General features: G+C 37.3%; 1 protein-coding gene across 1 annotated transcript; it reads left to right on the forward strand.

The window, feature by feature from the left end:
- The first annotated feature begins 7756 nt into the window (after positions 1–7756).
- Positions 7757–11321, forward strand: LOC107150236 (thymic stromal lymphopoietin). Its single transcript, XM_048811910.1, has 3 exons — positions 7757–8132; positions 8399–8533; positions 10486–11321. The coding sequence occupies exons 1-3, from the start codon at positions 8118–8120 to the stop codon at positions 10594–10596; spliced, it is 261 nt and encodes an 86-aa protein (XP_048667867.1). The 5' UTR covers positions 7757–8117; the 3' UTR covers positions 10597–11321.
- Positions 11322–25185: the final 13864 nt, after the last annotated feature.

Raw genomic sequence — 25185 nt, forward strand, 5'->3', positions numbered from 1 at the left:
TATTTATAGCTTTTAAATTAGTGCTTTACATTCGACAAAGTACAGCATCCCTTTATGTTCAAAACTCTAGAAAAACTAGGGATAACAGGAACATACCTCAATATTGTGAAAGCAATCTATGCTAAGCCTCAGGCTAGCATCATTCTGAATGGAGAAAAATTGAAGGCATTCCCTCTAAAATCTGGAACAAGATAGGGATGCCCTCTCTCACCACTTCTGTTCAACATAGTTCTCGAAACACTGGCCACAGCAATTAGGCAGACGAAAGAAATTAAAGGCATAAAAATAGGAAAAGAAGAACTTAAATTATCACTATTTGCAGATGATATGATTCTATACCTAGCAGACCCAAAAGGCTCTACAAAGAAACTATTAGAGCTAATAAATGAATTCAGCAAAGTGGCAGGATATAAAATCAACACGCATAAATCAAAGGCATTCCTGTATATCAGCGACAAATCCTCTGAAATGGAAATGAGGACAACCACTCCATTCAGAATATCTTCAAAAAAAATAAAATACTTGGGAATCAACCTAACAAAAGAGGTGAAAGACTTATACAATGAAAACTACAGAACCCTAAAGAGAGAAANAGACCCTCAGGGTTATACAAAAGAACATACAAGAGGAAATGAGGGGAAAGGGAAAAATAATACAAGGGGGAGAAATGAAGGTCAGTAAAGGGGGTAGAGAGAGAAGAGGGGTGGGGAGGGGAGGGGAGGGGGGATAGTAGAGGATAGGAAAGGTAGCAGAACATGACAGTCACTAGTATGGCAATATGTAAATCAATGGATGTGTAATTGATGTGATTCTGCAATCTGTATATGGGCTAAAAATGAGAGTTCATAACCCACTTGAAGCAAAGTGTGAAAGATGATATATCAAGAACTATGTAATGTTTTGAACAACCAACAATAAAAAAAAGGAAAAAAAAATAAATAAATAAAATTTAAAAAAAAAATTAGTGCTTTATAGATATACATAAAGGCAGAATGCACTATGGGATAGTCATATATATACATAGCATAATTTGGTCAATTGCTTTCTATCATTCCTCCCTTATAATTCTCACTTCACAGTTATGATAAAAAAAAACTTTCCTAAAAATTAAAATTTAATTATGCATCCAGAGCCTCTGTTTCCTATGCAAAAGTTACAGATTTAGTAAAAGCCACAAGGTAGACATAAGAGATGAGGAAAAGAATGTTAGATGACAACTTCCTGTGATGAAACACTGATTAACTATTATAAGTAGCACTATCAGTCAGGAGAACAAAGAAAAGAATACAGTCTAACTGGATAATTGTAGTGGAATTTAATAAATGGACTATTTTTTACAATGGATATATGAAGTGAAATAAACAATAATCATATAATTTACCATAGAAGTTGTACAACTTTTGAAGGTAAAGGGAAACTTTATTAACAAATTATTTTAGGCCAATGTTCTGACCCAGTGAATATAATTCTTGGAATAATACAGGAGCTGTTATCACCCCCAGACCTAAAATGATTAAGAGAGGGAATTGTTACCAGAATCTGGCATATAGCAAGATGAAAAGGGCAACTAATTGTAACTGTGGTTCTTCATGGAAGAATGCATCCAGTCTACAGTGAGCCACCAGGAGCAAGAGAGTGAACTAAAATCTCGATTTTATTATCCTCCTTCCCTCTGATCTTTTTCCAGTGTCTCCTGTTAGCTGATCCCAACCAGATACTGGAGGTGAAGACAGCCTGCCCATACAGTCCTTGGGTCAACTTCCCAGAGTATAAAACAGGACGGAAAAAGAGAGTATAATACAAAGGGGAAAATAGGAGATATCCAGTATAATAAATATCTTCACAAAATATCCAAAACTGGAACTACCTTTATCTCTGACCTTTTCTACAGCTCCTTTAGGGCATTCTAAATAAGCTCTACTCTTATATTCTTCTTGAACAAACTTCTCACTATTCATGCTATTATATTGTAGGAAAAAGTAAAGTAGGCAAGATCTTCTTATAACCCCTACTAGCTAAGGAGAAGACTCTTTCTTTTCAGAGAAATGAATGCAAGCTCTGGATTTGCATGAAGAGTTATTTAGCCTCCTTCACTCCCTAATTCAAAAAGATCTGCCAACATTTCTCAGAAATAGGTTGATTATGAAGTCATCATCAGTCTTAGAATAAAACAAAATGAAAGAGATGTTTTTCACATTTGTCATAGGAGATTCTCTGACTTTACTTTCTGGTCCACCAATGTCCCTGAAGAATCTAGAAGGAAATACGGGGTTTGTTGAACCAAATCAATAATTCATGTCAACATCAAAGCTTCTTAGATCTAAATGTATAATGCAAAAAAATGAGAAAAATCAACATGCACTGTAGTCATCAAAAACTACACACAGGCCGCTTATCCCTGCAGGTTACATAAATACCATGACAAACTATGAACATTTATGGTACACTATTAAGAAGGAAACAATGTTCACTTCTGTAAAGTGTGGCCAAGTGGTAGAGTGACCATATTACTAGTATCCTGGAGTATCTATAACAATACACTTTATTTCCAAGCCCAGAAGACCGATCTGCTGAGAAAAATCCATTGTTACATTGCCTAAAACATAACCAAACCAAGACTGGTGTCATTGACTTTTCTTACTATGTAGGAGATCTCTCCCATCTCATAGACAACCTGTCTGCTATCCCTTCCATTTCTAAATCCATTAATTCTATGATTTATTAGGGTTCTTTAAAAAGTTCCAAGTTTCTTGGAAACTTGGAGCTACTTCTTTTAACCTAAAATGAGTTTTGCATGAGGAATATGCTACTCTAAATATGCAGAATTCAAAAAAGTAAATTTTGTTTTAAAAGGGGGACGGAAAGAATGGAGGAATAATATAAATATGGAAATAATTATTAAAATAAGAAACCAAAATGATAAGAAAGTAAATGAATGATAGATCTTCCTAGGAAAGGTAGGAAAAAGGAGAGTTACATCATGGATCATTAGGTAAGAGTATTGCCTAAGCTCCCTGAGAAATCAGAGTGTTAAAAATATGTCACTTCTATTTCCCAACATATGAAAGAGAAACCATTCTTAATCAAACCTAGGATTTCCCAAGCTACACATATAGATACTGTTCACACCTTTAGCATTTGAGAAAATGAAATAAATAAAAATCTCTGGGCTGGGGATGTGGCTCAAGCGGTAGCACGCTCGCCTGGCATGCATGGGGCGCTGGGTTCATTCCTCAGCACCACATAAAAATAAAATAAAGATGTTGTGTCCACCAAAAACTAAAAAATAAATGTTAAAAAATTCTCTCTCTCTCTCTCTCTCTCTCTCTCTCTCTCTCTCTCTCTCTCAAGAAAAAAAAACAAAAAAACTCTTTAGCTCACCAGTAATTTTCACAAAGGTACCCTGGCCTGAAAGTTTGCTCCAGGTGAGGCATAAATGGACTCCAGGAAGATGGTAATAAAGGGATTAAAAAAAAGAAATATTTATAGAGAAGTCCTTTCAATAGGAAAAAATTTTTTGCTTCCTGACAGTAATCTCCATAGGAGATTAATATGTTTTGACCTATCAAGTATCTATTACATAGAGCACAAAAGACTTAACCTTGTGGTTATGATGACAACCACAAGCTTACAAAAAATTAGTTTCTCCTAGTGAATTTGTATGCTGTAGACTGTCATAGTCTGCCCTTTGTCATGACTGTGTGAAAGCTCAGAACTCACTTTTGAGCTCAATTGTCTCAACTTTCCAGTTCTTCAGACTTTTCTATGGTCTTCCCTGTACCGGATCTTCGTCTCCTTTATTCCTTGATTCCATTCTTCTTGTTGTTGTTATCTGTTTTGTTGTGGTTGGTTTGGTTTGGTTTGTTTGCTTTTACCTTATAGCACCTACATATTTATTGCAGATCACTTCGAATATTTTTGGAAAAAGTAAGTCAATACTGATCGATGATTATAAAATATTTCCTGATTTTAAAGAGCTCACATTCTAATAAAAATAGAAGGTTGGGAAATATTATTGAAATATTACTATGCAGTCTATAGACACTGTAAAGGGAAGGCCAAAATAAATATAGTTTTATGAAGAGTGAAGTCACATTCAGATAAGTGACCACTTTGAGAGAAAATATTAAATGAGATGAGCTTTGAATGACGTGAGTCAACATCTGAGGATGTGAAGTTAGGAAGAAGAAAGCTCAAGACATGTTTACCTCCAGATAACATTTGGCAGAAATGTAAGAAAACATAGGAGATAATGCTGCAAAGACATTGGAACCAGCAGGTGAAGGATGATTGAAAATTTTAAAGCAACTGTGAATCTACAAAATGTTTCTGAGCAGAAAATTATAAAATTGAAGTGATTAAAAGGTCAGAAAACTACATATAAGCAATGCCTTCCAGGATTCCTGAAGAGGAGGCACCTAACTACCATATCTCTACAAAGACCTATATAGATCAGACACAATTTCTTAAAGGAGAGACAAAATAAGGGAGGCAGCCCAGTTATACCTCCATAAAAATGCAAGTCCAACCTCAGCATGAGCTGCTTTCTGTCTACCCTGCCCCATCAGCAATCAAGAGATGCAGCTGGAGATTCTAGTGGGGACTGACACTCTCTGGCCCTGAGATGAGGGTGGCACAAGCAGTCTCCAGGCCCTTTCCTTTGTTCCTTGGAATATCCCAAGTTAGTGAAAAAATCTGGGTCTCTCACTCTTGTCTGTCTCTTCAGTATCCGGCTGCCACTGCAGAGCAGAATCATTTCTGATGTCACAACAGATGAATCAGGCTTTGGCATCATCTCACAACACTCTGAGAAGTTGGTGATGATGGATAGGGATAGGACGATGCATTCCAAAGGATGCTACCGTGATGTAAGATTAATACTTGTAGGGTTCCAGAAAAGTCAGTCTTTGAAATCATCAACGAATCAAAGGCTTTCCAACACTCCTGTCATTGGTACAATCTGTATTACCCAGTTCTAATACCAGTGACTGTGGCCAGCTATATCTGTATAGCAGTTGAACGCCGCCTTCTATTTAAAGAGAAAGGAGTGGGGAGGAGGGAGGGAAGAAGGAAGGGAAAGAAGGAAAGAATTCACCTCCCGCTAGCATTTTCCCGGATTCTGTGCTTTTCCTGCATCGTTTGCCATTCCGTGCTCTTGGCTATTCCCTATGGTCTGTGACATTTGCAGAGACTCACGTGGAGTGGCCAACCTCAGCTGCTCAGGGCGATGACGCCTAGGAACTTCCCATGGACCAGGACGTTGCAAGCTCTGACACGCAAGGGCAGGGGGAACGAGCTGGTTGTCAGGAGGGCCCGGGGCAGCTCAGGCTGAGTGGGGTTCATCTCAGGCTGAGTGGGGTTCATCTCAAGGGCTGGATCGGTGTCAGCCTTTTCCTCCCTTCAACCCTGTACTGGCGCCTCTCCAACCCAGAGGCTGGCTGATAGATATCTTCTTGGGCGCTCTCTGAGTCACTTGGCTGCGCTTAGGCTCTTTTTTGCGAGTACAAATCCAAGCCCGCCGTCCCGCTGCTTCTCCGGTTCCTAAAACCAGTACCGAACTCCCGCCTGAGGTGACCAAAATTGTGCTGCTTTGCTAGGGCAAAGTGCCTAAGACGCAGGGAATACGAAAGCTTGCGCCGCCTCTGGGAGAGCTGCGCGCTGGACAGCATCTTGGCGATCTCAGGGCTTCGAACCCTGCTGTGTGGTCTGACCTCGCTACTTGTGTGGTATCCACACTCTGGCCGGCCCAAGAATGGAGCTGTGAAGGTGGCTGGGCGCTGGAACTTGGTTTCAAAAATTTCTGACGAAGAATATGATCGAAGAGACCCGAGCCCATAAGGCATTCCCAGTCGCCAACTATAAGCGCTTTTTCCCGAAATTGATAAAGAGTTTTTGAAGAGGAGACCCATTATACCTTTCCCCCCATTATTTCAGCCTCCCTCCCGTCGTTCCTTCCCCTAAGATTCTGGTCAGGATTCCACATTTAATGCCTTCAGGTAGAAGCACTATCCAAGCCTGAGGCTGCACCCACTCTCCAAAGCATTCCCCCAAGAAAGCACTTGAGTTTCCCAGTAGCCAAGAAAGAGGAAAACCAGTGATTGAAACTGGCCAAAGGAAATGCTCAGAGGTGTACAGGATTCGTGGACGTTGGTATCAAGTCCTTAGAGTGGCTGCTGGTTTCAGAAAGTCTTTTTCCCAAAGAGAAAATGTCAGTCATAAAAACCATCCTGTAAGACAAAGATGAGTGTATCAATTTCTTAAAGAACATTCAAGCAAACATCAAGTTAAAAGGAGTAAGGTGAGGGAAATTCCTGATGATTTTACTAATGTTAAAATTCCATAGATTTGGCTAGTACTTTTATTTCACATCATCAATTCAGAATTCTATAAAGGAACAGAATGACATCAAAGAAAATCATTGGCCTAGGAGAAAAGAGCCCGTAGGCGTTTAGGTGTTATATATGTGGAGCCAGAAAGCTCTGGAGCATCAGGGAGACTCCAACTTAAGGCAACAGCATGGGTGAATATGGGCTTCACCTGGACGGGGAAAGAGAGGCGAAGACTAGTGACTGAGCACTGGCCCCTAAGTCAGGCCTTGCACATCTAAGGCAGTTCAGTCTTGATTGGGAGAGTTCAGTGTGACACTGGGGTGGAATTGGGTCTTCAAGTACATTTCTTGATGTATTATTGTTTGTTCTACCAGCTTTTTTTAGGAAAATCTTCATCTTGCATTTGGTAGGGCTGGTGCTAACTTACAACTTCACTAACTGTGACTACAAGAAGATCAGACAGGCATATAAGAGTATCATTTTCTGTGCCCTGAAGGAATATATGAATGGGGTAAGTGAAGAAATAATTTTTAAACAAATATATTCTTATCAGAAGGGTAAGTATACATACATGAAAACTACAACTTAACTTTCAAAGAAAGAAAAATGCTTTAAAAATTATTTCATCAAAATTTTTTTGTGAGTGATTTTCAGATATATTGGCATCTAAAATGACTATCTATAAATTGGTGTGTTCTAAGTGTGCAGAGGCTGATGAAGAACAGATACTGATAGATAGGTAACATTATGCATCACAAATGCCTTCTGCAGAAGTGCTGCTCTGATTTGCAGTAAAAAAAAAAAAAAAAGACAATGGATAAGGGCTTGAGAAAGAAGAGTAAAAGAGAGGAAATTCTTGTGAGATAAGCTAAGGAGTGAGAATACCAAGGCATTCTGTGCATCAGGGCTTTCTAGTGTTCTAGATGTTTCAGGATCTTATTATGGGACATGATGCACTTTGGGTTTTTTAAGTGTCTGGTAGGAATCATTTTCTTGATAACCCAAGTTTCTGGATAGAGTGCATGCATAATATACAGGAATGACTACAGGGCAGATGTAGACATCCTAAGAAGGATGTTATCATTCAAGCAGATAGTGCTGTGTGCAGATGTGTCTGCTTTGGTGTGTGTTTGGTGGGGGAGGTATCTGGGAACCTCTGATTCCAGGACCCTTTGATGTCCCTTTTCAAACACTGACAAGTAGCATCTGAAGACTCAATGTTTGATTGTTTTGTCAATGATATGACAAGCAAGTACCAGATAGAAACTTCTTCCAGAGTACCTTTAAAGCCTGGCAACAAGGGACTGAAAATGATTTTTCCTTTGGGCTTAAAGTTTTGCCCTCTTCTTATTTTTCTTCTCTTTCTTCCAGACCGAAAGTACCAGCTTCGACCAAATTGAATCCTGTTACAACCCAGTGAGTAGAACCATCAGTGCCTCTGGCTTTCTCCCAGAAAAGACGCCAGGCGTTCCAGGGAGGGAGTATCTTGCCGAGTGCAGATCCCCCGGGCAGTGGCGGAGCTCCACAGTTAGTCCGCCGGCCAGTAGGGGACAATTTGGGTTATCAAAGGGAGGCTGCGCCCAGCATGGGAATCCACTTCGGTGCCAATTTAGGGAGAGGAAGTTTCTTTCCGAGCGAGCGAGCGGGATTCCGGGAGAGAGTGCTCCTTTTCTCACTGGGAGAAAAAGCACATTGGAAACTGGGACCGGGAATGAAGTTAGCGACACCTCTGCCTGAAGTCCAGGCGCTTCTGCTCTCAAGCGCTCTTGACAGCGGACTCTAGGGGAAATGGGCGGAGTGAACGTGGGTGACCTTTCCTTCTACTCCAGCGCCTTTTGCTGCGCTCTCAATGTCCCTCCTTCCTGTCGGGTGGTCCCCTTTCCCTCTCCTCAACCATGACCTCTTCCTTCTTATTCAAGACATCTTTGTTGTGTCTTCCGTTCCTCCCCCACCTTCCTCGCAGCCCCTTTCATTCAATTTATACTAATTCTCCCCCCTCCTTTTTTTTTTCCTTCTTCTTTCTTTCTGGTGTTTTCTCCCTTGTTCCTAACGTCGCGCCCTGTGAGCAGTCAGATTGTCTCATTAAAATCGAGCACCATACCTTCAATCCCACCAGTGACTGCCTGTCACTCTCCGAGTCCCCCTTCGCCTTGAAAACTAATACTACCCTCGTTCTCCTGTGCTCAGGCTACTCAGGAATTCAGGTAAGCGTTAGGCATGGGGCACTAGCCTTTTTAATACCTGGGGACTAACTTTACTTCAACCGGGGCGTTAGTGATTTTCATTTAGGTTTTATCTTTTGAAGAGCAAAGAAGTCAGGTAAAAGTTGTGGGTTGTCAATTAATCTCACACTGACTGACTGGATTGAATTATGGTTCTAAGCTGTTCCTGGGTGGTTTCAAGGTGTGATCAGTGAGCCTCCTACATCAGAATGTCCTGGCTGCTGTTCAAAATGTCAATTCTCAGCGACACAACCCATACCTTTAAAAATCAAAATTTCAGCCTTATACCAGGCTCCTTAAGGAGATTCTTGTCCATTTCAAAGTTTAGCAACCCTGCTTGGGTTTATAACTTAGCAATTGTATGCTTCTTTCTTAAAATGTTACATTATATATTAAATCTCTACCCTATGTTTTGCTTGATTGCTTGCTTGAGTGGGACTGCAGTCTCTTTAACATAATAAATTTTTGCAATACAGTTACATGCATTTGAGTGAATGTGTAATTTTAAAGATGGAGACATTATAGTGGAGAGTTAGGAGTAGGAACTCAGGAGTCAGCCCGCCTGACTTTGAATCCTAGCCCTTTAACTTAGCTTTTAACTGTGAAGATCTGGACAAGTTTTTAGCATCTATGTGCCTCAGCAAAATAAGTAATCTGTTCTTAAGTCCTACATAGGCTGTCTGTAAGAACTAAATGAGTCACCATATATAAAAGCACTTGGAAAGATGCCTGGTACGTAACAGGTACTCAACTCAAAAAATATTTCAGTTGGTGAATAAAGTAGAAAATTTATGTTCTTGAGATAATTTTAAGAAAGACAAAGATAGACAATGTAGATATGTATGATTGATGTTGATTAACCCAGTAGACTTAACAAATCTGCAATCCAAATGTCTAAGTAGCCAAGACTGTCATTTTTTACGTCTCAAGGATTGAATCATAGGTTTCAACCAAGCTAGGAGTTGAAACCACCTGTATTGAGCTTAAGTGAAAAACTCAAGACCAAGCAGTCATATGAGAAATCTGTTTGGCTCTATGTCTTCCTTCAAAGGGAACTCTGGCAAGCCTACAAGTCTACAGATGGTCACAATAAAATTCACTCATATAAGAAGAGCACAAAGGACAGACTTGATCAAGTTCTTGAGCAGAATTTTTTTGATAAAGGGAGAGTCTGGAGAAAATTATTTCACCCCCACCCTAGCTCAAACAGAAAGTCTGAGACCAATAATAATTAATTAGGATTTAGCAGAATTAGACTGTAAGATTCTTGCTTGGTAACCCAGGATTCTCTATCAATCTGTGTGTGCCTAGGAAGGAGGCTCAGCCTGTCATTACTCAAGAGTTAAGAAATGCACCAAAATCTTGTGCAGAATAAGTCTTCAGGGTGTCTGTGGCACATGTAAAGAGTGGTAGGGATGGGGAGCAGGAATAATTTGGTTTCAAATAATAGACTAGTTTTTACTGAATTCTAGTAAGATACAGAAGATAAGTCCTATCCTTTGAGGATTTGTGCTCTTGTAAGAGAGATCATGACATCATCAATTTATTTATTCACTTAATCATGCAAAAAGTATCCAGTGTTTCCTATGTATAAGTCACTGTACTCAGTGCTGTGGGGAAATACCAATGATGCAACCATAAGAAGAGTAGGTGAAAGCCAAGTGAAATGACACATACTCTTAAGTATTAGAAGTTTCAAAAAGAAAGATCTGAGCAATTTGCAGAGGTTTTATGGAGGAGGTGCTGCTTGGCCTTTTAGCAAGATTATGTGGGTGGAGAGAGAGAGGAGGGCTTTCCTCTGCAAAAAGCGCTCATACTCAAGCAGTTGAGAGGCGGATTTTCTGGGAGAAGATGACATAATCTGCCACTCAAAAGTTGTTAAAGATAGTGAAAATTAATTTTTTTTTTTTACTATTGATTCTCCTATTCAACAGAAAAACAATACCCAGGAAATGAAACAAGAAGGAGTCAACAGTAACTGCCTCAACCAAACCTCACAAATACTAGGATGGTGGCGTCGTTTCTCTCGACTTTTAGGAAAATAAAACTATTTTAATTCCTGTCATATTTTATAGCACCAAAAGAAATAATTTTTATTAAATATATAAAATGTTAACTCTGTGACATTTAAAAGAGCACTAATAGTTATTCTTTAACTACAGAAAGGTTTCTTAACTTATTTTGAGGTCAGTCTGTATTGTTTAATGTGGGTTATTTAATGTGGGAAGTATTGATCCTCTAATGTCAGGGGACACTTCTGTAACATTGGTGACTGGCTTCATGGCACTAATTCTCATCTGAAACTGTACAAGCCCTACTCTAGGGGGAAAACAAATAAGTATAGTAGAAAGAAACTTTAAAAAGAAAAGTGTTGGATTCAATGACAGCATCTAACCCTCTGTTTTAAAAACAGGCATTTATTTTACATGTTATGATTCTTTTCCTGTTCTCATACTAAAACTCTATAGAAGAAGAAAAGCAAAGCAAATGAGAATGTACAAATCATGGAAAGTATAACGAAGCAATTTGAAAGAAGTTTCAAGCAAAGTGTTATAAAAGTATTCTAAGCCAAGTTTTAAAAATTATAGACCAGAGTAGGATATGCAAGTAGATTCTGAAGAAGTACCTTTGTTACAGCTATTATATATATATAATAAATCTTAAATTTTATATAATGTATTTTTAATTTATTTTGTGAGCACTTTTGAAAATGTACATGTTGCTTTATAACTGACATTACATATTTCTTAATAAAATAATTTTTGAATTAGTTTTGTATAAATATTCTTTTAAATTTAGTTACAGGCCAATTTTCACACAGTTTTCTAAGAGATACCACTTTTCTTCAGGTCTTTACCTCCCCTCATGCTGAGACCCCCATTGATCACACACCCCTTTGTGCTATGCCTGTTGGTCCTGTTTATAAGAGAAAATATCTATAGAGAGGTACCTAAAAGTATTTAGAGACAGATGATTGCAGCACCTCACTTTCCTCAGTTGTGTCATTAATCCTTCCTTCTTTCTTCCGTTGAGCTTTTCTCACACCTGGAAGAGACAAAACAGGCAAAAGTTAACTGAAGATGATAAGTTCATTCTTGAATACCTGATGCAAGCTGGGCCATAGACACCCCTTCATTCGTCCTCAATTCAGAATCTTCCAACACTGATTGGAGAGATAACCATAGCCATAGAGTCTAGGCATAATAGAGCACATGGGAATACACTGACTTTTTTCTGTGAGTTGAAATGTTCCCCTGAGCACTGCCCTAGTGTTGGGGCTAAGCCACAATAGAAGAGGGGAAGTTCAATGTCCCTAAATACATCTTTCCACCAACAAGTTAAGAGGAAGCTCATATTTTGTATCCAATTAGCATTTAAGGACACTTGCTGTGGGTCAAGGTTTCAGCTGAATACTCAGAATACGGAAGGAAATAAAACACAGTCCTTGCTAGAGAAGCTCGAAGTGTAGATGAATAGGCAGTTTTCTTCTCTCAGAGGAAAATCAGGATATGCCCATTTCCCAAAAATCTTCCTCCAAATTAGCCTTGGACCAGGACCTTAAGTAACTGCCATCAGAAAAGAAACTCCTTAGAGTAATCTTTAATTTTCTGGGCAAAAGGTTGAGAGAGGGATGACACTTTAAATCTATGAACTCCATCTTAGTAGGGATTCATTGACTCCAATTTTTTTTTAATGTGAAAAACATTACTGTCACAAATTTTCTCCAATTTTGGGCCTAATTCCTCTAAAAGAAGAGAAGAAAGAAGGATTGAGGAGAAAGAAGATTATTCAAAGTCATTCCATTAAATGCAATTTCTTTGTGCCTTCTGCTTTCTCTTTAAAACTTTTGGTAATTTATGTATTTTATTCTGTTATGTATTCCATAGGTGTTTTAAAATAAAAACCATCATTTGAATTGCTTATATTTATGTAAATATCATGTGAAATACCATATACCATATTAATCTAGTAAGAACTTTCACAAATGTTGCAAAAAATATGGATAATACATTCTTATTTTTTGAAATATATTATGGTCTTCAAGGTAGAAGAGTATATGGTCAATGTTATCAATGTTCTATGGTCATGAAAAGAAAGCTGCACATTCTGGAATAACTATATAACTTATAGTTATATATAACTTATAGTTATATATTCAACAAACAGTTGAATATATACCTGTTGGGACTGACTTATTAAATATGCTGTTTACATAATTTATGTTTGTACTTTTTGTCTCCTTTACTCAGAGGCTGAGAGAACTGTGTTAAAGTCTCCTCCTGCCATTATTGTTTCTTACTTACTCATGTCCCCTAAAGTTTTGCTTTTTAATTGAGACCACTTTTTATTTCATTCCTGAAAATTCACAAGAGCTGTTTATTGAAAATTGTACTCTCTACCATATAATATTTCCACATTTTGGTGTTTCTGGATCCCTTTGTTGTAGATGTCTCTTGTATTAAAAAAAAAATCTAGTGTGTCTGTGGTGGAGGAAGAGGTTGGGAGGCGAAGGAAGGAGGAAATTGAGGCATATTTACTTTAGCACTGTCATTGTATTGATATGTCTTCTGTTTTTATATATCTGTACTATTGGTATAATTTTGACCTACAAACAAGTCTTTACACTGAACATTTCTTATGAATTTTGTGCTATCATTTCTGCATATTGGGATTCTGAGGATTGAACGTTGATTCTATTATTTATTATATAACTTTCTCCTAGTTGTCTATAGCTTAATTCAAGTTATTGAAAAAAAAATTGATCAAGACCCACCTCTGCTCACTTCAAAGGAAGTAACTTCATGGGTTGTTAAAGCATTTGTCCTTGCTTTTTGTTTTAAAGTTTTTCTTGAACTTTGCAGAACCCAATTTTCATTTCTTCATTATATCCATATAAAAATAAAGGTCAAGAAAAAAATTTGTCAAATTATTTCCTGATGTCAAAACATACTAAGCCCATATTATCCCCCAAATCTATAAATCAAGTAAACTTACCCTCAAAACAAATGGAATTTGTTTATATATCAGTTGTATTCCTCTCTAAATCTTACAAACCAACTCTGAGAATTATACTAGAGAATGACATCAAGTTGATCGGGGTCTTTTTGTGTTTCTTCCTTTCCATTATTCAAAAGTACTAACTTTTCTCATGTTTTATTTCTAGCTATAGTTTTAAGAATATTTTTTGGCCAGTGTTGCAATTTCTAAATACAGCTGTGCTTTTTGACATCCAGTATTTATAGTATGTCAATTAAAATGTTTCATTTATTATTATGTCTAACACAATAGTTTACATATGAGGATAATAAATGCTAATTAGCTTCCTTGAGTATCAGGTTCTTTGTGAGTTGTTAAAGAATTTGTCCTTGCTGTTTGTTTTAAAAATTTCCTTGAACTTTGCAGAACCCAATTTCCATTTCCACCTCTAAAATAAAGATGAGGCTTATGGCATTGTAAATGTTATTATGAGAATAAAATACATAATAAATATAAAAGCTCTGGAAAACGGGCAAGAAAAATATTTTAAATTTACCTGTTTGAATGTTCATTTTATTATAAAGTTGAAAGATAGGAACTGCACATTAGTCAGCTTTCTGTCACTGAGATAACCTACTTAAAGAGGAAAGACTGATTTTTGTCTCATAGTTTCAGATGTTTCAGTCCATAGTGATTGGCATGTTGCTTTTGGGCTGTGGTGAGGCAGAACATCATGGTGGGAGCATGTAGCCAAGCAAAGCTGTTCATCTCATGATGGGTGAGAAAGTGAAGAGAAGGGCTGGGGTCCCACTATTTCTTTAAAGAACACACCTATGACCTAACTTCCTTCTATTAGGCTCTTCCTCCCAAAAGTTCCACCACCTCCCAATAGCCCCACACTCAGGACCTTGGGTAACACTTATCCAAACTATAACAGACTGTTACAGAACCTCGAAAAACTCTTCTTACTTTTTGGTTTAGGATTGCTTTGCAGCAATGAAAAAATGGTTGAAATATTTAAGCACACAATTGTTGACAGTTTGACAATTTTGAACTCTACCAAATTGGACAGAGTAGCAAAAGAGAGAGGTGCACAGAGAAAGAAAACTGGGAATTTGTAGAGGGCATCTCATGAGGGTTTATTCAGCTGAGTACTTCTCAGAACACGCACATGAGAAAAATACCCAAGAAACAGGAAAAAAACACACACACATCAAAACTATTAGAGGGAATGCTGCCCATTGCTCACTCAAGGGCAGGAAGATTGTCTATTCCCTTTTTTTTCCTCATTAGGCATCAGGTAGGGCACTCAGAAGAGTCTTACCTCAGTAATGGAGAATAATTAATCCAAGACTAATTGCTGCAATGATCCCACCCAACGAGATCTTAAGGCAAGACTTGAAAGGATCAGTTTCCAAGTCACTTAGCTGCATTCCACAACAAATCTCAAGAATATTTGTAGAAATAAAAAAAATAATTAGGACACAACAAGGAAAAATGCACAATGTGTGATGTATAATGAAAAGTTATCAGACATGAAACCAGTAGAAAATATATCCCATGATGGGGGAGAAAATGACACTGACTCATAGGTAACACATGTCAGAATTAACAGGTGAGGACGTTAAAATGATTAACAACCGTATTCAAGAGGTTAGAGACATGTAAGATATTAAGAAGATTCAAATCTAACTTCTAGAAATGAAATATACGATGGATGATATTAATGGGAGATTAGATATTTTTAAATATTAGCAAAATAGAAGATATGCCAGGAAAAACTGTCCAAAATAAAACAGAGGGGGAAATAAATCACACAGGACTGTGAAATGAGCAAGTGCCTGATATATGTAAAATAAAAGTACCTTAGGGAATGAAGTAGAGAGGTGCAGGAAAAATGTATAAACAAACAATAACTTCAGGTTTCCAAATTTGATGAAAGCTCCAAACTCACAGTTCCAAGAAGCTCAATAGAACAAAAGAAATAAAGGAAACTTCAGTAATGCTTATTATATTCTAATTGCTTATAATGAGAAAGCTTAAATGCAGCTAACGGATTATGAATGCCTTCGTGATATCCTTTTCAGGATATCCTCTCCAAAGCACTTTGGTGTTTTTTCTTTGACTCTTTCCCCTATACCATTTATACATTCTTTCATGATAATAGCATTATATCATATATTAAACAATTGAATTTAACATCAGACAGCTTTGCTGACTAATTTCTACCTGTGACCTTGCAAGTAGTATGGTTGCAAGAATCTTTGTTTATATTTTCTGCCTTTATTGAAATAACGGTAAAAGGTTGTCATCAATAAAACTCACATTTGCTGTGTAGCATTGCCATTTAATTTTTTTGTGCTATCTTATTGAATCTTTGCAATGATCCTGTGAGTTAGTTCTGTTCCCATTTTAGGGATACAAGAGAAGGCTCTGTGAGTACAACATCCAGTTGTACTTATCCAGTAAGTGCAATATCTGACCATTTCAAAATCTGTGCAGTTTTCATTACCCGGGGTTAAAACTTAAGATTTTTGAATAAGAAATGCTGCCAAGTGGCATTTGGGCCCATTGTATAATAGACAATAGTCATAACCTCAATACACTTCACCCCAACTCTCAATTATTCATCCATTTTCCCTCCCCCATAAGGAAGAGGAAAACTTCAGTAATGCTTATTATATTCTAATCGCTCATAATGAGAAATCTTAAATGCAGCCAAGAATTGATTCCAGATCCTGCAATGGACCTTGATTAGTTGAAGTTGGTCTGGGCCATCCCAATTTCCTTGCTGGGCAGAATGGAATTCTTGAGCAGGTTAAGCACATAACCACTTTTATTTAAGTGTAAAAAATTTTTTTGAAACTCTGTATTTTTTTTTCACTTCTAAGAAGAGCCCAACAATGACAGGTTTCCCCTCTCGCAGGGTGTGAAAAAAATTTACACAGTACCAATTTCCTTAAGTATTGAGATGAAGTTATAAATGTCAGAGAAATAAGAACCTGAGGCTTTAATTTATAATAGAGGGATTAATCTATGTTGAGTCACCCTATCTCTTGATTTTCCATTCTGTAAGCTAGTTAAGCAAAGGGTTTGCTTGCTTGTTGTCTTTCTGTGTATAGTTATTGTTACTTACTGTTGAAAGTTGCAAATCAAGAAAAGGTAAATTAAACTTGATTTAAGGAATAATATAAGGCCAGGCTCTGATTTCATGGAAAACAAGCTTGAAATCATGAACTGGAATGGTGGGGGTGCAGGGGAAGAGAGCATGTGAAGAAGATGTCATTCTGGCCTATTTTACATTGCTTCCTGTATGGTTTGAATGTGTGCACCCTCCAAAATTCATGTTGGAACCTAATCCATATAGTGGGGTATTAAGAGGTAGGATGTTTAGGGGTATTCAGAGTAGGATGTTTGGGAAAAGTTATTAAATTAATGAGGCTCACTTTCATAAATGAAACTGTGCCTTAGAAATAAGAACTGGAAAGAACTAGCCTAGGCTTTTTTGCTCGTTTTTTTTTTTGTGTGTGTGTGTGTGTGTGCCATGTGAAGACATAACATTTATTCCCTTTTATTTTTTTGTCCCTTCTCCCCTAGGAGGACACTTACTATCATCCATGAGGAAGAGGGCTTCACCAGACATGGGAACTACAGGAACCTTACTCTGGTCTTCTCAGCCTCCAGAACTGTGAGAAACAAAGTTCTGTTGTTTATAAATAAAGCAGTCTCAAGTATTTTGCTTTAACAGTGCAAACAAACTAAGAGTCAGCCTATAAGAAATTCTCATGTCCATAGATTATTGCCTGGGCAATTAGAGCTGAAGCACTACTTTCAATGATATGCTTATGGATGAACTGCTATTTCCCTTTTACTAGCCAGTCTTATTATGAGGAAGAGATGGCAAAGGATATCACATTATGTTGATTATGAATTTAGTATCGGTTTGGAGCAGATACTCAGATATAAGGATATATGAAATAATTTGGGGTAAACAGATCAAATGGGTATGGAGTTTGAGGATGCTCTGGTGATATCTTTTTTTGCTTATGTGGCACTGGAGATTGAAACCCAAGCTTTGTGCACAGGACAAGCGCTCTACTGCTGAACTACATCCCCACCTCTGCTAATATCTTTTGAGTACAGCCCATATTTCATTCTGGTACGATATCTTACACAGAATAAATTCTTGATAAATATGCTGAGAAAATGAATAAATGAATTAAAATGAAATCAAAAGTTAAATACATTTTTCTCTCAAGTAAAACTTTTCCTTAAAGGCCTTCTGCGTAAAAAACCAAGTTGGCAGAAGTCACTAACAGATAAACTATCTGATGTTACCTGATTCGCTCTCTCATTATTTCTGTAGATATGCAAAAGGAAAGGAAAATTATTGGGTCCCCAAATTAATCAGTGTCATTGCAGTCTGTCACCAGCTTCTTTTCCAACAACCTGCCAACTCCTCCCCTCAAAAAAATTAAACTTATATAGAAAGAATCAAACATACACTGAGACTTTATTTTGTGTTATCTCTGGGCACCCAGAAGAGAACGTGAATAATTTGAAAAATCTTAAAATCCTGTGATAGGATATTTATCATTTGTGAACCTTGTAGCCCAGTCCTTACTTTTAGTAATGCAACCCTTACATTTTGTAAGAAAAAATCATTTTTATAATCTTTCACATGGTCCTCCAGAATTCACATATGTTTTAGCTAGATTAGAATGAAATGGCAAGCAACTAGTCAGTCCCATTGGCTTGCGACCACAGCAGTTAATTCTCACTTACATTACAAATTGGCAGCTGCAAGCCAGACCTAGGTCTTTCCTACATACTCTCTTATTCCAGGATCCAGACTAAAGAAGCAGTCATTATCTGGGGTACACCTTTCTCATGTAACGGAGGCAAAGAATGATGAAGAGGATTGGCAGTAACATGCAATGACTCTGAAAGTTTCTGTTAAGACATGGTACATGTTCGTTCATGTACACCGACCAAGTCAAAGGCATGTCAAAGCCTCCCTATCCCCACCTCACCACAAAGTTACGGATAGTATCAGGACAAAGGATAGAAACATGAAATCTTACATGGGAGAGCAGAAATAGCTGGACTCTAAAGTACACAACTCCTCACCCTGGAAGGGAATATGATTAATATAGAAACAGCCCACATTTTTAGCATTTTGTTACTTAAATGTAGCTTTCTTGTTGAATATTTACCAGACAATGTTCTGGTTGCTTGTTATATGTATCAATGAACAAATAGAAACAACAACAACAACAATAACAAAAACCTCCCCTCGTGGAGCTAACCCATATTGAAATAAAATAAATATTGAAATAAATAAATCTAATAAACAAGTTAATAATGCAGTAAGACATTATTCTCTTTTTAAGTTTGAATAAATATTTGCAGATACTTAGCATTTTGTTTACTTCTGAAGTACATCCCAAACATGGGTAGAAATGTGCACTGCTATTGAGAAACTCAGGGTAAAAATGAAAGTACAAATGAGTACAACATATCATGGACCCAAACAACAAGCTATCATTCTGTTAGTATCTGCTCTTTAATTATCTGAACATCCCAAGCGTTCAAGACTTTTATGTGCCAAGTGTTATAAAATACATCAAGATTTTCTTGTTCAAGAATGTACGGGTCAGATGTTCAAATTAGCTGACCAGTTACTCTCATTTTGTAATAAAATAATAACATTTTAGAACTGGAAGAAACATAAGAGATTATTTACTTCTGCCTGTGTTTATTAGATGTTGTTGATAACACCCTTTTCATCATGGTCAAGTACAAATATGATCACAAACATTAGTCACTTAATCCAAACCTTATTAAGGTGCCAGAAAGAATTTTTCATAAATGAAAGGCATATGAAAATAAAACAATAAGAGGTTATTTTATATGTTGAATTTTGCTCCTGGGTTCTAAGGTCACCATACTTTTAGTTCATGTTCAAATGCTCAGAATCTGTAAATCTTCCTTTCGTTCAGGCAGCTGGTGGCTAAAGGGTGGAGTCTGATATTCACCACAGCAGAATCAGGCTTCTTCAGTGTTCCAAGGCCCTTAGCACAATCATCTGCCTAGACAACCCTTTCCAAGATGACGAGATTTGTCTGCTTTTGATAGCAGACCTCAGGGTATTAACCTAATCCTAGTAAAACTTACCTTAATCATTTTTTCCAGGCACCTGCACTTATTCAAATTACCCAGATAATCAGTTCTACTTCCCAATGAGTCTAAGAGTGCTCTTCTTTGTCACCTGTAAATGTCCCATTGAAGTTGTCACCCAAGGAAATCAAACATATGGGCCTCCCCACTATATTATTGAGCTACCTCTATTCAGGTTTTCAAAATCATGATGATAAAATCTGCTCCAAAAATATCTGTTGTCTCTGCAGAGAACCAAGTCATAAGCACCAGTGCCAGAAGAAAACCAGGCCCAGACAGATACAGTGATATCCTGCATCAGATGGTCAACACCTAACTTCAGTATTCTTTCTATTACTCTGTTCTTTCTTTTACTCTCTCTTTCTCATTTGATTAGGATGCTGTCTTATAACCACATCTGTTTGTGGAGGATACCCCATATGACTTGGAATAAGACAAAGTTAGTATGTAGGGTTCTCCTTGGCTGCTCTCATGGAGAATCACCACCTTTCCCACACCTGTGGCACCCAGCTGGGCCACACTGATGTGCTGGTGCAACACACCATATAGGTACAGTCTGCTGTGCTGCCCACTCTCAATTTACCTACTCTGCTCTGAGGCTGGCATGCTACTTGCAAGAAAGATCATTCTCTACTTAGTCCTCTGCTCCATGAGATGTCTGGATCCTGATATGAGAATCTTTATTCAACATAGGCTATTCCCTAAATATATTCTGTATCTGTAAGATGGCTAGTAAGACTAACAACTTGACATACTTGTCCGCTTTCCTACTAATGCTTCCATTAATTTATGTCAACAAATGCAAGCATAATGCAGACTATTTTACTTCTCACATACTCTCTTTATTACTGAATATGGATAAAACTTCTGGGACTTTTTTAAAGTTTGCTTCCACTTGTTTCCTACCTTTGCATATTAATTCAGAACTAGAATCCTCAGTTATATACTCTAGGCCAAGGCAGAATAATATTAAAATGATTATGACACTACATCATCCATTTTCATAATTAGGAAACAAATTCTGATAAAATCAAGACTATTATACTTTATGTAGTAAGTCAAGAGAAAAACCATGATAATTTTGTGCTTTAATGCATACATCTTGTTGCACAAAAATAGTTTTTACATAGAAATACATAAAGAGGAGCAGCTGAAATTGATAGACTATAATGGAGTTGACTTAGAGTTTTTTAATATATGCCAAAGAATATATGTAAATATATTAACCTTTCATCTAGGTTTTGAAGTTGCCAAGGATTCCATAGCTCATAGTTACATTGTTGGGACATTGGGGTGATTTTCTCTCTTGTTTTTTTTTTTTTCCCAAGATATCTATTTAAGACCAGAAAACTGATTTCTAGACAGGATCAAACATGTAGATTTAACTCCATATTCAAGCTGACTTTTTGTAAAGATAGTCAATTTAGATAAAATACATTATATGAATGAAAGCCTGCTTCCAAAATTAAATGTGCAACTATGTTTTCTTTATTTGTCCTCAGTAAGAAGGAATTCTACATTCATTTACTCTCAACCCTGTCATTTTTCCCTAACATCTTGTTTTTTTTTCCTTTTTCTACTCTAACTGCACCTTAATTTTTGCTATAATTTCATATTGTGTGCATCTTCATAAATTTCCTTTAAAATGCTCTGTAATAAATTAGAGTAACAATGTGAATATTCTGTGTGGTAAATAAAACAGTAATATACTTATTCCTTTCCTTTTAGAATTAGGAATACTTCCAAGCAGAAGTCACCAACAGAGTTTCCTTGCCATGTGCCTCTCCCACCACTGCCCCCATCAACACCAGTATGTGTAAAACAGCATATTAAGCCAACTACAATCTCTAACATGCAATGTGGTTGCTCATTTGGAAGATGAAGCACACAGATGCTGCAGTGATAACATGTTTCTTAGTATTCAAGAGATTTAACAAAATACGTAAACACACATGGAACAAGAAAAACTATGACAATTATAGGCCTGAATAAATACAAATATCCTTATTTGTATTAATAAATAAAAAAAATCCTTATTTGTATTTATTATGAACATAAAATATGCTTGAAGTGTTTTGACAACAAAGCATGACAGCACCTGCCCTCTTCTATTATGAAGATCGAATACAGGTAAAGAAATATATAAATTCTCAGGCTAATTTTTCATAAATTCCTTGCTTTTGTCTTACATCTTAGTCTCTAAGTGGAAGAAAGGCCTGATAGTGAATGGAGAAGAAAAGTCTCTACTGTCATCCATATAACATAAGCATAGTTTTTTGAATGAAGGTGAAAGAAAGACAGTGACCTTATTGGTACTAATTTCATACCAGATATTCTGCTCAGGGAAAATACCTTGTGGAATATTTAAATTAATACATGAAAGACGATGTCCTCCAGAGAACTAACCTTTTACAAATCATTGGGAGCCTAAAGTTTTGGTATCCAAGTCAGAGAAGTTCTCAAGAGCATAGAATATTAAGGAATATTTCTACCATCTTGTCTTCTGACACTATTAGCTCACATGTCCTATTACTCCAGCTTATTTCTGTGGAATGCTCAGCTATGAGTTCCCAGGATGATTAAGAAAAATGTAATTTTTTTTAGAACAAAGACAATTGTTCCAGCCTTACTACAGAATAGGATAATGTTACATGGGTAGGTACTATTGAAAAATTGTTTCATTTGTTGTTGTCTAATAAGATAAAATTTCTAAAATGGTTTTTTTTTTGAAAGGCATCACCTTCGATTTCCATGGCAAACTTCCATAAAGGCAGCAACATTGATAATTTTTTGCACTGTGTCTGCAGCTAATGTAAAATAGGCAATTAGAGAAGAAGCCAATCTCCCATTGGCCAAAGGCAAAACTGTGAAGTAGAATAAGTATTTTTTTAATTAAAACAGATAGTAGTGTTTGGTATATTAAAAAGAGGATTTCTATAAAAAGAGTTGAAATAAATAGTTTGTTGCTTAAAAAGTTTCTCTATGCTGTGATATTTAAGTAACAATTCTCAAAGAGTTTGGCTAGCACAAGCATTTTCTATAGTTTCCAGATTTGAGATTGAAATTGCCATTAAGTAAATCTCTCATTTATGCCCTAGATAACAATATTATGGCAAAATGTTTAAGTGGTATTATTGAATCAGTGACAGCCAGATGTTCTCATACATTTTCCACAACCAGAGGGGAAATGGACAGTCAGGAAGAATTGCTTCCAGAAAAAATTAAGACTCAGTCTTGGACCGTCAGTAGGAGAATTGATACGTAGCATCCTCTCTTCCACTAACCAGTTACAGAATTATAGTCCATAGTAGTTTACTCATCAATGAAATGAGGGGGTGGGCTAAAAAATCTTGAAACATCTTTGGATTTCTAATGTAGTCAATCAATACAATGAGAATGAAGTACAAATTTCAAATTTTGTTAGAAAGATAAACATAAGAATACTGGGCACATATTAATGTGTAACAAATTACCCTAAAACTTGGTAACTTAAAACAGTGATAAACATTGTCATACAGTTGGTCTCAGGTATTCAGGAGTGGTTTAATCGGGTGGTTCTGGCTCACATTTCTTTGTGAGGTTACAGTAGATATGAAGCCAAGTCTGTAGTCATCTGAAGGCTTGAGCGGGGTTGGAGAATTTGCTTCCAAGGTGGATCACTCACCTGTCTGCAGGGTAGTGTTGGTGGTTGGTGGGAGGCCCTCAGTTTCTTGTTGTGTAAGCCACAACATAGCAGTTGACTTCCTTCAGAGTTAGTAACCCAAGAAGCAGCAATAGGCCAGAAGTTTTGATGTGTTTTATGATTCAACCTGGTTACATAGGGACAACCCTTTAAACAGTGTGAGAGTAACTTCACAAAGGGATGGAGCTAAGAATACTAAGGACCAACTTGGTGGTGGCTCATTATCATAATAAACAAAGTGAGTAACAAAAAAGAAATGTTATGCCAGATTCTGGGACCCCAATAGACTTCCAGGAGCCGAATCCAATGCAATCACACAAGAGTCTTTATTGCAAGCTGGAGCCTGAACTCACAACTGTTCCAGGGAGTGAGTCCTGGTCCTTTGTTCAGTGAGATTTTATAGGTTTTGGGGGGATACTCTATGCGTCACAACATCACACAGCAAATCATTCCATACTGAGGGAAAATCAAACAACAACTCTTAACATTGATTGGCACATTCACTGGCGGGAACAAGTTGGGTAGGGGTGATTGGCTAGTACAAGAGGGGGGTTCGTTTGAACTGATTGGTTTAGGCCACAAGGGGTGTATGTGCTAAAATACATGATTTCCCAACATGATATCAACCACCATAAACTACTTGGGGGTCATCTGGCATCCCAGGTATTTTCCCTGTCTTATGCTGATTGGAGGTTGCTAGGGGGGTTGCTATGGGTCCTCACCTAGCCTAACTGAGATCTCTCCTGTTATTTACAGACAAACAACTCAGCAGGGTGTGTTTGTACTTAGGAGTGCTCTGTGGGTTTTCCAAGGACAAGGGTCAGGCCCCCTTCCTTAGGATAGGACTTGAGGTAGAAGCTGCTGTTATTTATTTATTTTTTAAAAATGGAGCCACATTAGTTTCTCAGAAACTGCCTGTATTATATAAAGGTTCAGAAACAGTCATATATGACTTTTTTAAAAGAAAGTTCAAAATAACATGACATAGCTATTTATTTGCCCGAATAATCTGAAGCACTAATTCATTAAATGGAATTGAAAATGATCATTTGTCAGTTATATAGTACCTCTACCACAGTATCCTAGACCCTTATTCTCACCTTTTTAAATTCTAAATTTGTGATAGTGTCTTTGTGGTTTGTATAAGTAAAAATGATAACAGCTAGTTTCCTTTTTTTAATCACACATTCTCATGCCTAGCTGGCAACTTAATAGCAACTAACTGAAGAAAGTAACAAGATTGGTGAAATGAACTCTGGCTGAATGCTAAAACTAGAAACCCACAATCAGCCCATAATACCCGTCTTTCAAATTATCATAATAGAACAGCTAACATGCATATTTACTGCTGCCATACTACTAGATTTTCCATTTCAGCTTTGATCCTAAAACTTTTGTTTCACTATCTGTAGGTCAAAAAGCATAGGTGGATCTGTTTGTCAAACCTAAATTCCAACTGTTATACTGAAGCCAGAATTAAATAGGCAGTCAGTATAGACAGGTAAATCGAGCCAGGCCAATTTTGAGTGAGTCCAACAAGTTGGAGACTGTCCAAGGATTGAAACGTTAATTCCTTCAGAGCCCTTCCTCCACCCTTATCAAGAACCTGCTCCTGCTCCAACCTGTTGCCAAGGTAACCTGTCCCAGGAGTTGCCCCTCCCTACAGGGAGCTATAAGGTTGTTAATGTGTCCTTGGCTACTCCATCCTGCCCTTCCCCCTTCAGCCCACAGGTTTCCCACCTTTGGGCTGTCCCACCAAGCATTCCTGGGCCTAGTCCTGAGCCTAATCAAGTAT

This window comes from Marmota marmota, unplaced genomic scaffold (assembly GCF_001458135.2).
Source record: "Marmota marmota marmota unplaced genomic scaffold, marMar, whole genome shotgun sequence".
In the NCBI taxonomy this organism is placed as follows: domain Eukaryota; kingdom Metazoa; phylum Chordata; class Mammalia; order Rodentia; family Sciuridae; genus Marmota; species Marmota marmota.

Bases quoted from the DNA above. Each gene is read 5' to 3' on its own strand.
- LOC107150236 (XM_048811910.1), top strand. The intron at 8,534-10,485 runs GTAAGCGTTAGG...CCTATTCAACAG, and splicing joins CAGGCTACTCAGGAATTCAG to AAAAACAATACCCAGGAAAT.